Genomic DNA, 14,893 nt, shown 5'->3' with positions numbered 1-14,893 from the left:
TTAAAACTGTCTCTAGTCTCTACACAGTCCTGTGGACACCATGTTCCCGTCTCGACCCTTCTAACCTGTCTCTAGTCTCTACACAGTCCTGTGGACACCATGTTCCCGTCTCGACCCTTCACATCTGTCTCTACTCTCTACACAGTCCTGTGGACACCATGTTCCCGTCTCGACCCTTCTAACCTGTCTCTAGTCTCTACACAGTCCCGTGGACCCTATGCTCCCGTCTCGACCCTTCACACCTGTCTCTACTCTCTACACAGTCCTGTGGACACCATGTTCCCGTCTCGACATTTTTAGTGGACACAGGTTTAGTGAAGCCATTAAGATGGTGGCTGTGTGTTACGTATCTTGTATCAAGATATTTCGATATAAGTAATGATTTGTCATTCACGATTTGTCGGGCTACAACAGGCAGAAAAAAAAAGAAAATTAAGATGAGAATGAAAGCCTTTCGTATTGAAGACCATGGGATTCAGCCAAGGAACATTGTAGCCTAGTTATACTTCTGATATACCTACCGAATTATCGATTATCAAAAATCTAGAATTTCGACTATTAGGACAATGTCGGTTGTAATCTTCTGGTTCTTTGAGTTCGTTCTAATGAGTTTTCATGGTAATGTGTATGGTACATATTCCTGAAAATTTCACTGAGTTTGATTGAAAATTGTAGAAATTTTCCTTATGTATACATGTATCAATATTCAGTCCGTCGGCATCGATTTTGTAGATTCCTCATCTTTTTAATCAATGAATATTCGACCAATTTTAATATTAATTTCCATCTTTTTTAAAGGCTCGTCCCACTGAGTGGAAATATTACAAGCCGATTAGATATGTCAGAGTATCCCAGAAACTGTCTAGAAACGGATGTGAAGGGTCGAGACGGGAACATGGTGTCCACAGGACTGTGTAGAGACTAGAGACAGGTTAGAAGGGTCGAGACGGGAACATGGTGTCCACAGGACTGTGTAGAGACTAGAGACAGTTTTAAAGGGTCGAGACGGGAACATGGTGTCCACGGGACTGTGTAGAGAGTAGAGACAGGTGTGAAGGATCGAGACGGGAACATGGTGTCTACGGGACTGTGTAGAGAGTAGAGACAGTTTTGAAGGGTCGAGACGGGAACATGGTGTCTACGGGACTGTGTAGAGAGTAGAGACAGGTGTGAAGGGTCGAGACGGGAACATGGTGTCCACGGGACTGTGTAGAGAGTAGAGACAGGTGTGAAGGGTCGACACGGGAACATGGTGTACACGGGACTGTGTAGAGAGTGGAAACAGATTTGAAGGGTCGAGATGGGAACATGGTGTCCAGTGGACTGTGTAGAAACTAGAGACAGGTTAGAAGGGTCGAGACGGGAACATGGTGTCCACGGGACTGTGTAGAGAGTAGAGACAGGTGTGAAGGGTCGAGACGGGAACATAGGGTCCACAGGACTGTGTAGAGAGTGGAGACAGATGTGAAGGGTCGAGACGGGAACATAGGGTCCACGGGACTGTGTAGAGAGTAGAGCCAGATTTGAAGGGTCGAGACGGGAACATGGTGTGGGGAACAACGTGATCTAGAAATCAACGCGTCATAAAATTGAACAAGATCTTTATTTTTTTGCAAAATTTATACAATAATTTTTTTTTCATAAATTTGATGAATTACATTTGAATTGATAAATGGCACAATGAAACATGTCCCAATTAAAATGCCGCGGGCTGGGTCGTTTTTAGAAAAATGGTTTGAAGGATTTAAATAAAGTTGATTTTATTTCTAAGAAACCAAAATAATTCAACTCGTGTAATTCATTTGAAATTAGTGTAAAGCTTTTAAACAGTGAATATATTGTTCCCAGATTCTGGGAGGAAATTTCGACGGGAAATTGTTTTTCGCATCCTGAATTTTTACTTTTATTCACATTGGAGGTGATTTCCTCATTCGATCTTTTCAATGAAAAGTTTAAAGAATCTAATCAAGTTCTAAAATTGTTGGGAAGTGTCACTGATCGTTCTGTGAAAACCGAATCCGATACGCGCAAGTGTTATGGTTCAAATAATCGACTGTGGTGGCGCTATCGTACGGTAGGGTCGAGACGGGAACGGGTCGAGAGAGTAACGGGTCGAGAGGGGAACGTGGATAGCTCATATGCAACTCCAAACTGCCGGAGGTACTTGGATTGCTAAATTTTTCAATCAACATCGCTCATATTTATTCTATCAACATACAATTCAATTCTTTATTGACATTCCCCACTATGTGGAGCCACTTCCGGTTCATTTCCGGGTCCGAGCTCGGCGGCTTGACAGCTGTGTGTTGATGGTATTCTCGCATTGAAGGTCGTTTTTTACCGATCCGGCGTCATGGAAGTGTTAAATAAATCCGACGACGCGACGAGTACGACGAAAACAACCGCCGAAATTTCACAGGAGCTTCAGAAATTGATGTTAAGGTAATGAAAACTTTCTCTGACTTTTTTGTCGGGAAGTATGGCTGAAGTTTTTAACAAATCGAATTCAAATCGCCAATATATCGATTCAGAAAATCAGCGGTCTCGTATGCGTCAATCTAATCTAAAACATAACAATGACCAATGTCTAGGAATCATCAATTTAAGAAGATTGTCAATGGGAGATTTCCAAAGATGTCTGTCTATGATATTGTAAGACTGGAAGTGGAAGGATTTATCATTCACCTCAATCCTTCATCATGGCTGTCGGTAATTCAAAAGGAAGTTGTAGGCAATTGTTTATCTGTGTGTGAGACCGCTGATAAGTTCTGTTAGGAACCCGACTGCTGACTGTTCCTTAACAGTTGAAGTTAATCAGTTTTTAATTGAAAATTGATGTTTAACCTATGTCATTATCTTGACTAAAAAGATTTTTTAGATAAACAGCCATTTCATAGGCTACCAGCAGCTTCCCAACCTTGTTGTTAAACATTTTTGAAGAAATATATCCGAAAAATATGCAATTTCAAAGGATTAGTTTAAAATTTTCAGATTCTAATGAACATTTGTCTCGATGAAAATTGAGTAACCTCGATAGGAAAGCAGGGGTCCAGACCCCGAGACCAGCCCCTAAATCCGCCCCTGTTCATCGGTGACTGATGATAAATGTTTAGCTCGTTAGAATGATGCTTAGCGAAGAGATGTAGAAAAACTGAAAACAAAACCAATAGAAAAATACACTGACCTGTTCATGTGATTTTTTGTTATTTGATCCATATATGATTTAATTGGGTTCTTGAATTATTGCGTTACTAGATGTGTTTAGTCCCTGAGGCACCTGAGCCACCACTGTCAGAACTTTAGTGCGACTAACGCTGAAAAGGATCGATCTCGTTATTCTAGGCATTATCAAACTATCTGACCTACTTCAGCGGCGGTAAACTCGAGATAAACCCTGGTAGCGTGTCCTGAAGTATGATACCCGCGTGCATGCCGGTGACCGTCAGGATAAAATTTGACCTCACGAAATCAAGATTTGATAGTTGTGCTGTTGATATCTCATACTGCGTGGTTTCTTATTCTTACCATTGTTCTAGATTTAACTCGATATATTAGTCTAAAAGCTCTTATCTGCCGCCCTTCGTTATTTTTATTGGTATCAGAATCATAGCTAGTTTAAAAAATCTAGAATAGAGACATACTATTTCAGCTCTAGGAAGTTGACCATTTTAATGAAAAAAAGATGGCTCTGAAAACAGTTGGATTCAGATCATGGCCTGGATACACTGAAAGTTCAGTTTTTTTGGCCTACTTAACTTTTAAATCCCAATTTTCTTACTCCCTAGACGATATTGATTTATTAGCTCTATATAGCCTGTGTTTTGTTTTTGCCAAGAAACATGGTAAACTAGATATTCAGACCTTTCGCGAAGTGAGTGCTGCTTTCGTTTGTACTTCGGTCAAGTAGGCCTATTACTGCTATTGTTATGATTTCTATCAGACCACTTGCGTCGGTACATACATACAAAATACGTTGTTTGTCGAGATAAGTTAACCCAGCTCTTACCGCGTAATACTCTGAAATATTTCATATTCTCATTAAATGTGTATCTAATGCGATTAACCCTTGAGAGAAAATGTCAATAACGAAATCAAATTTCTGTGAAATTTCGGCCGCGATGAATAATGACCTAATCTACGCAATAATGCTTTGTTATATAGGCCCTAATGAAAGGTCAAAATATAGAATTAATCCGCAGACTGTGTTACTTCAAGTTTGATGTTAGTATCCACAGTTGGCAGTACTCAAGGCTAGATCCTCCCCTAATAATGAGTATAACAAACCAGAAGCCAGTTAACTTTTTCAGCGTGTCTACATCACAGTGCGATGTATAATTTGGTGATTTATCTTACTGATACATCGCATTATGGTGAATCAATTTTATTTATCAATTAGTTTAAATCTTTACTGAGAGTTGGCAGCAACACTGTCAAGCATTGTGCAACATCAGTAACAAACCATACACCGTACCTTAATGTACATGCGCTTTAGCGATATACCTGTGGAATTTTCCAGAATTCTCCAGCATCAAGGGAACAATCGGTCGGGATAATTTATGAAATCCAGTTGATCATTTATGTTTGTCAATCATTACAGAATAAAAGGTGAATTCATGGATCCCGGTGGTAACGGCGTCGACTATGAAAAGTTACAGAAAAGCGACGTTTATAAGACGTATTTAAACACGGCAAAACAACTGAAATCAGTGAAACTCGACGACATGAATGAAACTGAGAGAAAAGCTTTCTTCCTAAGTATCCTTTTAATTAAATCTAAACATACAATGCAATATAAAGTAACTTCTCTTCCTCGGGGTTATAATAATGATAATAATAATAATTTTATTTTTCCATTTCGAATTATAATAATCGTGCAAAGTAATACAAATACAAAAATTCAAGATGGAGGGAAACATGAAGAAACCTGTTAAGGTTGGAATCACTGCCGGCAGTGATTAAGGGTCAAATGTAGTATAGAAGCCATTTCGTACACTTTCGATCACTATTCTATATACCGGTACCCGTTATAATGTAATATTTGATTGTAATGTTATTCTATAATTTGTTCAGTACTACCATCCTATCATACGTAGGTCAGTGTTAAGTGCGCTTCAATACATTTCGTATGAAGTTAGTTGTTGAAGGTTCTTGTTTCAGTTAGTAAAATAAGTGCCATGAGTTGATTCGCACCGACACGGGCACGACATTCAGGAGAAATCATTTCATTCAGTTGCATCTTCTTCGCTTATTGAATATCATATATACTCGCATTATCGATCATAAATCAATGTGAAATAATTGATACAATCCGCACTGAAGATAATTATCTGATATCTGCTGACAATAGTCAGTGCGGGGGTCGGTTTAGTATCTGCACTCGTCTCATTAAATTAGATATCTTTTCCGTTTAAGAAGCGACATACATTGATTGTAGGCCCTTGAAAAATTCATTCAATCACTTCAGATCACTGATTACAATGATTTAGGGAAAAGCCGTGCTCTATGAAAACTGTTTTTCAATTTCGATTAATGTTTAATTTCACATCGAATATGGAACGAAAAGGATGAATTTTATCTTGATTGCTGGAAATGTTGTCTCACGTCTCTGGATTGTTGGTTCAACTGAAGTTTTGGTCTAATCGCTAATAAGAGCTATTTAACACCTCCCAATTCACTCTGAACCTGAGTGGCTTTCTTTTGTTAAGACAGCAGTGACATCATTTCTCCAATATATGAAATGGTCGCGATTGATCTTTCTCTTAATTAGCTATTACATACAGTGCTGTCATGTTGACACTACATGTTGATATATTTAAGATTATCTAATGGAAGATGTTCATTAAGTCATCGTTGTAGGGCGGGTCGGTAGTCAGTAACCTGTCTGTGGTTTAGTTTCACAATCGGATATTTTCACAAACCACAGTCAGGAATGGGAAGGTCATTTTTGTATGAAATCTTCGTCAGCCAATTTGACTGACGAGTAATTTGCCTGGCATTTCATTGCCTCTTAAGATATCCGTCTAATTTTTTTTGTAATCGACGCACAACAGATTTGCAGTTTGTCTGATACCTATAACACCTCACCTGACGATCTTAATCCATGTGCAAATCGGCCGTAAAGTGAGAGTAAATTTCCGTCGGGTCAACAGCTGCCATTTTGAAAATTACTGGAGGTGCTGGCACCTGTGGACTGAGGCCAGGACAACAGCACAAACTAACAAAGCGAAACGACGAAATTGAAAAAAAATTAAGAAATCAACACTTATTCACATTTTTCTTTTACCAGAATTTATTATTTCAAATAATTTAATGTGGAAAACCTGAAGATTTGAAATATAAGTTGGAAAACCATCAAAAATAAAAATTGTCGTTTCGTCTTGGAAGTTTTATATAAATCCTTGTAGGTCCCCTTGTCTTATCATGCCACATGTGCAATACAGAGAAATGGCGGCCAATGGCGAAATTGGTGGAGAAATTAATTAATTTCTCAAAATAATGTTGATTAACCACTCGAAACATACATAAAATTGGATTATTTCGAAAGGTACCTGTGTTAGATTGTGAATTAAGCCATTAATTTTGGACTGAAGTGAATATAAAGTATATTTTTGAAGTGTTACTTTTTTCAACCGTGTTTTGGTCCTTGTCATCCCTAACGTTGGTATAAGCCCATCCGATTATAAAAAGCTTACCACCAACGATTAGGTAACTAACTAGGCGGGTCGGGTGACATTGTATTCTACACGGCGTGTGCTCACACCCCTCTCTTTTCCACCTAAACACTTCAATTCAAATTATGTGCATTTTTTTTTTTAATGCAGTTGGTGTAATGTGGTAGGTCTACCGGTACTTATAAAACCTATTGAAGATCAAATTTCTCGCATGGCCACCATTACTGACATTTTGAATTCCTGGTTAATGGAATATACATCTATCGAAAATCAAGTTTCTTGCTCCGTCAAAATACTGGAGGCCATCTTGAATTTCCAATTCTGACAGGTGGCATATACCGCATGGAAAGTGTAAGCTTCCACTCGCTCTTGTACCACGCGACAAAATGGTTGTCTTGGCACTAAAAGGTTAACTTTAATCTTACCAGGGTGGCATATACGTGGCGTTGCACCACTTTCTATATTTATCTACATGAAAGGCATATTTACGGAATATATCAGCCATAATGTAGTTTTCATAGTATTTATTCGTTTGTAAATGGTGTCCCGCGCGATTACGGATCCACAACTCCCCGAGAGGTCAGGAAATGGATTACGACGGGGTTCCAGCTCGATGTATTGTTGTCGATCTCGTCGGCTTGTGCGACCCCGGTCCAAACCCTCTGCGATAATAACGCGTTATTGAATCAACGTCGATACTAGCTGTTGCGGGGGAAGTCGACATCCGTGATATTTAGATTGGATGTCATTAACTTTCGACGTGTTATATCTATCTGTGCGAACAGTTCTGCCTACAGTTTAAACCATTAGAATCTACTTTCACTCGATTATTAAGTTGTGATTCGAATACGCGATCAAATGACGGGTTATTTGAAGCGAACCAGGCAAACAGATATAGCGGAAATTCTGCATTATCAGTTTTTTTCATCATGAGAGATGGAATTATTAATTATATACCATGGTCTCCCAGCCATCAGTATTCCATCTGAAAAGACAGTTGTTAGGCAACAGTCCACAAAACATTTTGGTATTAATAAACTTAGAAAAAAAACAACTTTTATGTTGGATTTCTGTGTCTGTTGTCCCGATGAACTGCGCACACCTCTAGGGTTTCTGTTATCGGTGATATCAAAAATAGCCTTCGTGAACCGTGGTAATTTTCGCTGGTAAATCAGTACGAGATAATCCATGCCGTATAATCATTCTGATTAATGGTATATCATGATGTGATTATCTTTATTAATTGCTTACTGCAGGTCGGGGTCTGGGTCGCATTATTCTCTACACAATACCGGTGATGTTTGCCTGCTGTGATGGTGGGTATAATTTGTTTACGTTGTTCGTTTGATATGAATGAACCTAATATAATGAATGTATTACCTTCATAATGCGGTTATTAGAGACATCATGGTCCGGTGAGATTCACCGTGGACTCTAAAATCGTTTTAATCTAGAGTCCATGGATCGACCATGGATTCTATCTATGATGGTTTCACTCAGTACTCGGTACATACAGTATAAAGTATATACTGTTGTCTTCTTTTGCAGCACCTTCTTACGCATTCCTGCGAATAAGTATGCATATTGAGAAAAGGACAAGCTGTCTGTGTATCTGTAGAGTCACTGATATCCCCTGCGCTAACTCAGCTGACATTGACGTATTACATTATCTATTAAGATGTGGTCATTTAATAACAATAAGCAAGATGATGGCCCTTAGAACGAAAATGATATGATGTCTCATTGAAATACTTCTCCATTAGTATCTTCGTTTAATACTGAATTTTGAACATTTTTGCGATTTTCGTTCTACTGCGCGTTCTATGTTTGTTTGTGCTGTACTTCTGGTGGTCGTGATTATAGATACTGAAGAATCTAAACCACTATCGACCACTGGGGACACATTAAATGCATATATATGCCGACCTAATGGTCGTTTGGGCCAATAATCTGATTTTCATCGGTTGTCTGTATTTTATCCGTCGCCAAGATTGAATATGTGTTGTTATCGAATTGAGTTGATGACCGATTTTCCTATGATATAAAAATCCCATTCTAAGCATGAAGAAAAGAGTCTGAAATGTCTCCTTGAGTTGGTCATTTCGACTATATCTTAATAGTCATATTCAGGAATTTTATTAATAAAATACGAATTGTTACCTTATGGAAATAGTTTGAACCTTTTCATTCTTAACGTGGAATTTTATATTATCATTGCTACAATACTGATTGAGTGTTTCGTCAATGGTTTAGATTTTTCTATTCCGCTCTTTTTTTGGAAAATGTAAGAAATTCGATATTATCTATATATCCGGTACTTAACTCTTAAACTTCACAGATGTGTACAACGCTTTAACTATACACGGACTGCTGAATTGTGCCAGTATTCCTCGTTCGGTTCTCGATATTCGACAATTCTGGAAAACGACGAAGTATGATATCGGCGGACACGTGTTCTCGTTAGACGATATCGAACACGGCGTACTCAGAGGTAACGTAACGACATCCTTCAGTTCTACTTTACAAAGAATTTGTCGACTGATCAACCATTTATTTTGCAGTTTCACAGTGACAGATTGATTGAAATAGACAGGCCCCTGTTCTTCATATATGTACTTTGAAATTAAATTTGAGAATGTAATTTGTACTCATTTTGAATATTGAAATAGACAGGCCCCTGTTCTTCATATATGTAGTTTGAAATTAAATTTGAGAATGTAATTTGTAGTCATTTTGAATATCGTGAACACCGCTGTTGTTCGTGCTTTTCAATCTCTTATCATCTCATTTCACTTACTACAACTTTTGGCTGTCGCCGATATTATCCATCTCTTATGTTCGTTTTCAAATATTGCAGAGAAATAATTATGTATACTCAATAGAGCCAAGATACTGAATTAATTGTGGCCATAAAAGTTTGAAAAATATGGCTCAGCAAGTGTTTGTTGCGTACGTCCCTGACACAAATGAAATAATTGAAGGGAAAGGGACTGCAATTGACATAGATTCATATCAGTTATTATCAAATGTAGGCATGTTTTCAAGGTTAAAGTGTATTTTCCGATGATGAAATCTTCTCGAGTTATTTTTTTATTTCGTTATTTTCTACTGATCCCAATCGCCATCAGATCGATCATCGTAACCATGTTTTGTCATTTGTTGTAGGAAATCGGTCGCATCCGGCGTCTTCCGGCAGCCACTTTCAACTGAATGATCCAAAACTGAAGTATTCGCTGAAAGATGTCGACCCGAGAATCCATTTCGCTCTCAACTGCGGTGCTAAGGTGAGCAACTGATCGCATTTATCTGAGCTCAGGACACGTCTTGTAGGGTGATAGCTCAGGGCCAGAATTCTTTCGTTATTGCACTGGGTTTCATGGCAAAACACCAGGGCCCGGTTTCATAGACTGAGTATCAAAGTTATCCCTAGGTGTAAATCCTCAATTTGGGTGACAACCACCATAGTAACAATGAGAAACCCTGGTTATAACTGACAAATTTCAAAATGTTCCCAGGGACTATCTTTCATCCACCTCTATGATACCATGGACATATATATCTAGTTTATACGTCCATGATGATACCCAGCCCAGGTTACTCGTAGCTGGATGTGCAGGAAACCCACTCATCATGTTCGCTTCGCTTGTCTGAATGATGCTGTCGTTCAGTCTGTTATCTCAATCAAACGGAAACTGTCAAAAATCAATATGGCTGCTCTCATCCGGGAGTGGTTATAATTGAATTAGTCTCCGCTAACAGTTTTATCAGCGATGGGTGATGTCACATAGAATTGATAGAATTGACCGAGCTGCAACTGGCTCACACGACGGTCATGATTGAGTTTTAACTGACTTTCCAATTGAACGGGCAAACCAAGCCGGTCTCCAAAATAAATACAACTACCATTAATGTGTTTCAATTGGTATATAAAGTATATACAGTGGAACCTCTAAATACAAATCTAATGGGTAACAGCGAAATCATTTTACCATCAACCTCGATAAAGTCGTCATCAGATAAGTCCTCATATTGCTTGAATATTGTCACTGTGTTTGACTCCCGATTTATCATATTTGAGTCCCAATTTGTATTTCAAATTCAATTTACAAAGTCATTTGGATAATTTTTCAACACATCGACCCAAATGGGAGTGAATTTGTCTATTATTGGGTATCAAATGGGTTTCCTATCGAATTGTCTACATTACCATATAGAACTATATGGTTCTATGATTACCATATTGATGATTTCATCACTGTCACCCCTCCCGACTATTTCATCAGTATTGATCTTCGTGTGTGTTCTGTTTTGTAGTCATGTCCGGCTGTGCGCGTATACTCTGCCTCCAACCTCGAGAAAGGTTTAGAGTCGGCGGCAAAGGCTTTCTGTGAACAGGAAGTGACGTGTCACGTGAAACTCGGGTTTATCAAGTTGTCGAAGTTGTTTCTGTGGTATCGCGAGGATTTTGGCGGCAACGACGTCAACGCTGCAAGGTAAATTTCTGCAATATCTACCAATGATAAGAGAACGCTCACGGAAGTTTGAAAGTCGTAAAGAAGATTTAACACTTCCGGGAGCCGCAGTGGCAGAGTTGTTTAAGCTGCCTGTCACTGATCTAATCAATCCAGGGTTTATGGGTTTGAATCCTGGTGGTGACAGTTTCTTGGTAGACGGTTCTACTTTGGTCTCTCCCCATTGGGAAAAAGAAATAATGCCCCGTGTGGTGCTTAGTGGTTTAAGGGAATTAAACAAGAATGAACACTACTATACAGTCAGCCCCCCGACATACCGCCCACATCGGTGCAGAATGATTCTGGCGGTATAGAGAGTATGGCGGCATATCGGGGGTGTTTTATTATGTATTTATTTGTATTGAGATGTATATTGAGAAAACCTGGCGGTAGGCGGGTATGGCAGTAGATGGGAGGGCAGTATATCGAGGGTTGACTGTATAGTTGTGTTGAATGATCGGAGCTACGATCACACATGCGTTTTTGACCCAGGTTATTCACACTGGTGCCAAATGTGTTTGACACGGGCCAAATCTGGACTGACCAATAACTGTGATAAGTTTGCAAGTTTGTAAAGAGTTCCACCTTGAAACCACAACTATTTTAACCTTCAACTGTTGAACTGGGTGCAGATATATTCATTTCTGGTACAATGTCATTGTATGCCGAGGAACGCTACTTATTTATTGCACAGCTGCTTTAGGGTTTTTGCTCAAAGAAATTACATGCCGATAATTTAATTGAATCCAACGAGAAAAAAAAATGTTCACCTTTTTACATCAATATCGATGAAATTTGTTTAGATACGTAGACATCTGTTAACAGCTGAAATTCTAGTTGTTGATAGAATTATTTGCTGGCCGGCTGGTGTTGAAAGCACTAATAAAACCAGGCATGTTTCATTAGTTTATTGATTTATTGATACAAATTCTCTGTTGGTGTTTTACGCTGCATCCTTCCGCCGTCGTTGCCTAACGACAGTCTTTAACAATACAATAAAATGTCAACCCTTTCATCTTCGGTGTCATGGTTGTGCGGTAATACACAGGTGACTCGGGCAATCGAGAATTCAAAGCGTGTAGATCCACCAGGTGTCAACACTGCACATTCCGACAATTATGTCAGATATTTCTCAATCTTTTGACCGAAATTAGCCCATAATTTTTTCAATTTCAATAAATGACAAATGCCTAATGAAAATTGTGCCAGGATCCCATTTCATTTCGACATATGGCTTGGATGTGAAAAGCTAAAAATGCTCAAATCTTTCAAATTCGATGCTCAAATTATTTTCTTTAGCCAAACCTTTCATATAGTTCAAAGACTTTGAAGCTACTTTGATATGCACTTGCTCTTATTGCATTGTCAACCTTAACAAAGACTTTCAACCATGTGTAGTGTTTCATGTCTTGCGAATTTTGAATTTACTCTGTATTTATTTCTATTTTAAACTAACAAGGGGTGCTGGCAATCAGCTGAAATATTTCTATATTTTTGGTTCTCGTGCTTCTGTGAGACCCTTATTCTCATCCTGCCTGTCTATCATCTGTCTGTCTGTGTGTCTGTCTTTCAGCTACTTAGCTTCATTAATAGTGAGTCGATTTTGATGAACCATGGGTACAATATTAGTATGGGGGCTAGTTGTGCAGTGCAAAGACTCAAAGGTGATCTCATAACTGAGGAACAGGGTCGAAATTCAAAAAGATGTCTTGAAAAAATGTAACTTTTGGCCATACATACAACATATCCAGAATGCCATGGGAACTAACGCATGGTAATTTCGGAGTTTGAGCCTGAGAAAAATTGTCTCCTTGGCTTTATGAATATAAAATTTGTATTTAATTTACAATTATTGAACTTAACAGTTTGATCGAGTTCCTTTGGCATTTCTAGGGTCCGCAATTTTCACTTATATATATTTTGTTTTGTTTGCTTTATTTTTTATTCTAGAATTAAAGTCATTATTCTATTTCTAGGTGGGTGATGTCATACGTGAACGAGGACATTCATCGCGGTATTTCGATTCTGCTCGAACGCTTAGAGGAGGCGGGAGGAGTGGAAATTCAGTACAAGGATTACGATTGGACGTTGAATAAGGTGTAATCGATATTCCGTAAACTACTTCCTGTTCCCTGCCGCTGAATGAACATGATTTCAGCATAAAATGAAGCACTCATTTCAGCCTTGTGGCACCACCTATTAGTTGCTGATTGAGATGAGTCACTGATTTTAGTACGAATCTGCAACTTGATAAAAATTGTGAATTTATTGAATTATCATGCATTTTTTTCCTTCCGAAGTCAAAGATTTTCTTCCGTGTGCAAAGAACCCTGCACTAAAGTTGAGGCTTAATTATCTACTTCTTGGATTGTTCAAAGCTGTGATGTTGTAGAGAAAACTTTGTTTTTCGATAACTTTGAGCTTTAAGCTTAGTTGATTAACTTCTGAATGTCGTTGATGTTTGATTGTGTTTGCTTGTGCCCAAATTTGGCCCGACGAAAAAAACACCAGACCGGCCCGAGCCAAATTTTAGCACAGGTTGAATAATTGTGTGTGAATTGCAACTGGTTCCAGCAGTGACTCACTTCGCTTTGTTTAATATCATGGTTTGTGAGTAATCCAAATGATAAACAAAACTCTTCTGCTGAATCTTTTCATCTCATGTGTACTTAGTTTTCACCGCTGAGCACACTTATTATTGTTATGCAATTGAATGTAAACTCTTTTTAAGATCAATTTCCAAATCTGCCTGCTAATGAATTGAGAATATTTGTGATATATAACGCGTAGCTAGTATCTGCTGTCACTTGAAAGTATTCTACCCGTTGTAGCTAGGTCAAACTGCTTTTGAAATCTAAGAGTTCATCATCAGTTGGAGTTATATGACGTTTTCTAATGACAAAATGGTGATACCTTAAGCTTTATATATATTCTTGACTTTTATTTCAATGTTCAATTTCTCGTAGAATTTTACGTTAATTCGCTTTTAAGCATTTATAAATCGACTTTGACTAAGTTGATGAACTGTCTAAGGAAATAGTCAGTAATTTTCATACCTTTACTTCAAAAAATACATAATGATTGTGTGATAGGTGTTAGAATTCCTTTTTGATTTGTTACTATATATTAAAATATGCGCTTCTCCAATGTATACATTGAAAATACTGTATTTTGTTGATATTTTTGTCTCAATGATTTTCTGTCTTGTTTTAAAACGTGAATTCATGTAGTTCCCAGAGGAGGCGATGATAGAAGAATTCGTTAAAATTTGTTTTTTACGAATAATCTTAGAATCTATTATTCTTGGTTCTAAAATGATATGACTGGAAGAAGTTTTGCTCGTGATCAAAAGATAATGTATATTGTCCCGATGTAAAAGCAGCTAATTTATATTTGAGTTTATCTGATTGAAAATAAAATTTTGAAGCGAAATAGTGATTTCCTTTTAGGACCTTAATTTTCAGTTTCAAAAGTTCATAGTTTTTCACCCAAAATATCCGCTAAGTATGATGCATGCAGCTGAAATATTATTGATTACTTCTCAAAGAAAATGATTTTATACGAATATATATATATGTATACATGTATATCCATAATGCTCAGTTTTTTGTTAAATTACGATATAAGATATTATTATAATGAGAGATATTATTTATATGATGATTATTAGATTGAACTACTATAGCTCATTGTTGTTGCTATGAATATAAA

General features: G+C 37.9%; 2 protein-coding genes across 5 annotated transcripts in view; one reads left to right on the top strand and one right to left on the bottom strand.

Annotated features, from left to right (window-relative positions):
* LOC141913201 (fatty acyl-CoA reductase 1-like) overlaps positions 1-3,314 on the bottom strand; it is a 16,816-nt gene extending 13,502 nt beyond the window's left edge. For 3 of the 4 annotated variants that reach the window (XM_074804672.1, XM_074804674.1, XM_074804673.1), the window contains exon 1: positions 3,185-3,314. In XM_074804672.1, coding sequence (XP_074660773.1) covers positions 3,185-3,216 — 32 coding nt within the window. In that variant the 5' untranslated portion in view covers positions 3,217-3,314. Of the gene's footprint in view, positions 1-2,218; positions 2,330-3,184 lie in introns of those variants that run through there. The other variant, XM_074804675.1, reaches the window with a different exon arrangement.
* On the top strand, positions 2,310-14,893 carry LOC141913203 (uncharacterized). Its single transcript, XM_074804678.1, has 6 exons — positions 2,310-2,442; positions 4,598-4,755; positions 9,010-9,162; positions 9,837-9,955; positions 10,986-11,164; positions 13,159-14,893. The coding sequence occupies exons 1-6, from the start codon at positions 2,354-2,356 to the stop codon at positions 13,283-13,285; spliced, it is 825 nt and encodes a 274-aa protein (XP_074660779.1). The 5' UTR covers positions 2,310-2,353; the 3' UTR covers positions 13,286-14,893.

The sequence above is a fragment of the Tubulanus polymorphus genome, chromosome 11 (genome assembly GCF_964204645.1).
Source record: "Tubulanus polymorphus chromosome 11, tnTubPoly1.2, whole genome shotgun sequence".
NCBI lineage: Eukaryota > Metazoa > Nemertea > Palaeonemertea > Tubulaniformes > Tubulanidae > Tubulanus > Tubulanus polymorphus.
This window is presented reverse-complemented; position numbering and strand designations above follow the sequence as displayed.

Excerpts from the sequence above, each read along its gene's own strand:
- LOC141913203 (XM_074804678.1), top strand. The coding sequence starts at position 2,354 with ATGGAAGTGTTAAATAAATCCGACGACGCGACGAGTACGACGAAAACA. Across the intron at positions 2,443-4,597 it reads CTTCAGAAATTGATGTTAAG|AATAAAAGGTGAATTCATGG; the intron begins GTAATGAAAACT and ends CAATCATTACAG. Across the intron at positions 9,956-10,985 it reads CTCTCAACTGCGGTGCTAAG|TCATGTCCGGCTGTGCGCGT; the intron begins GTGAGCAACTGA and ends TCTGTTTTGTAG.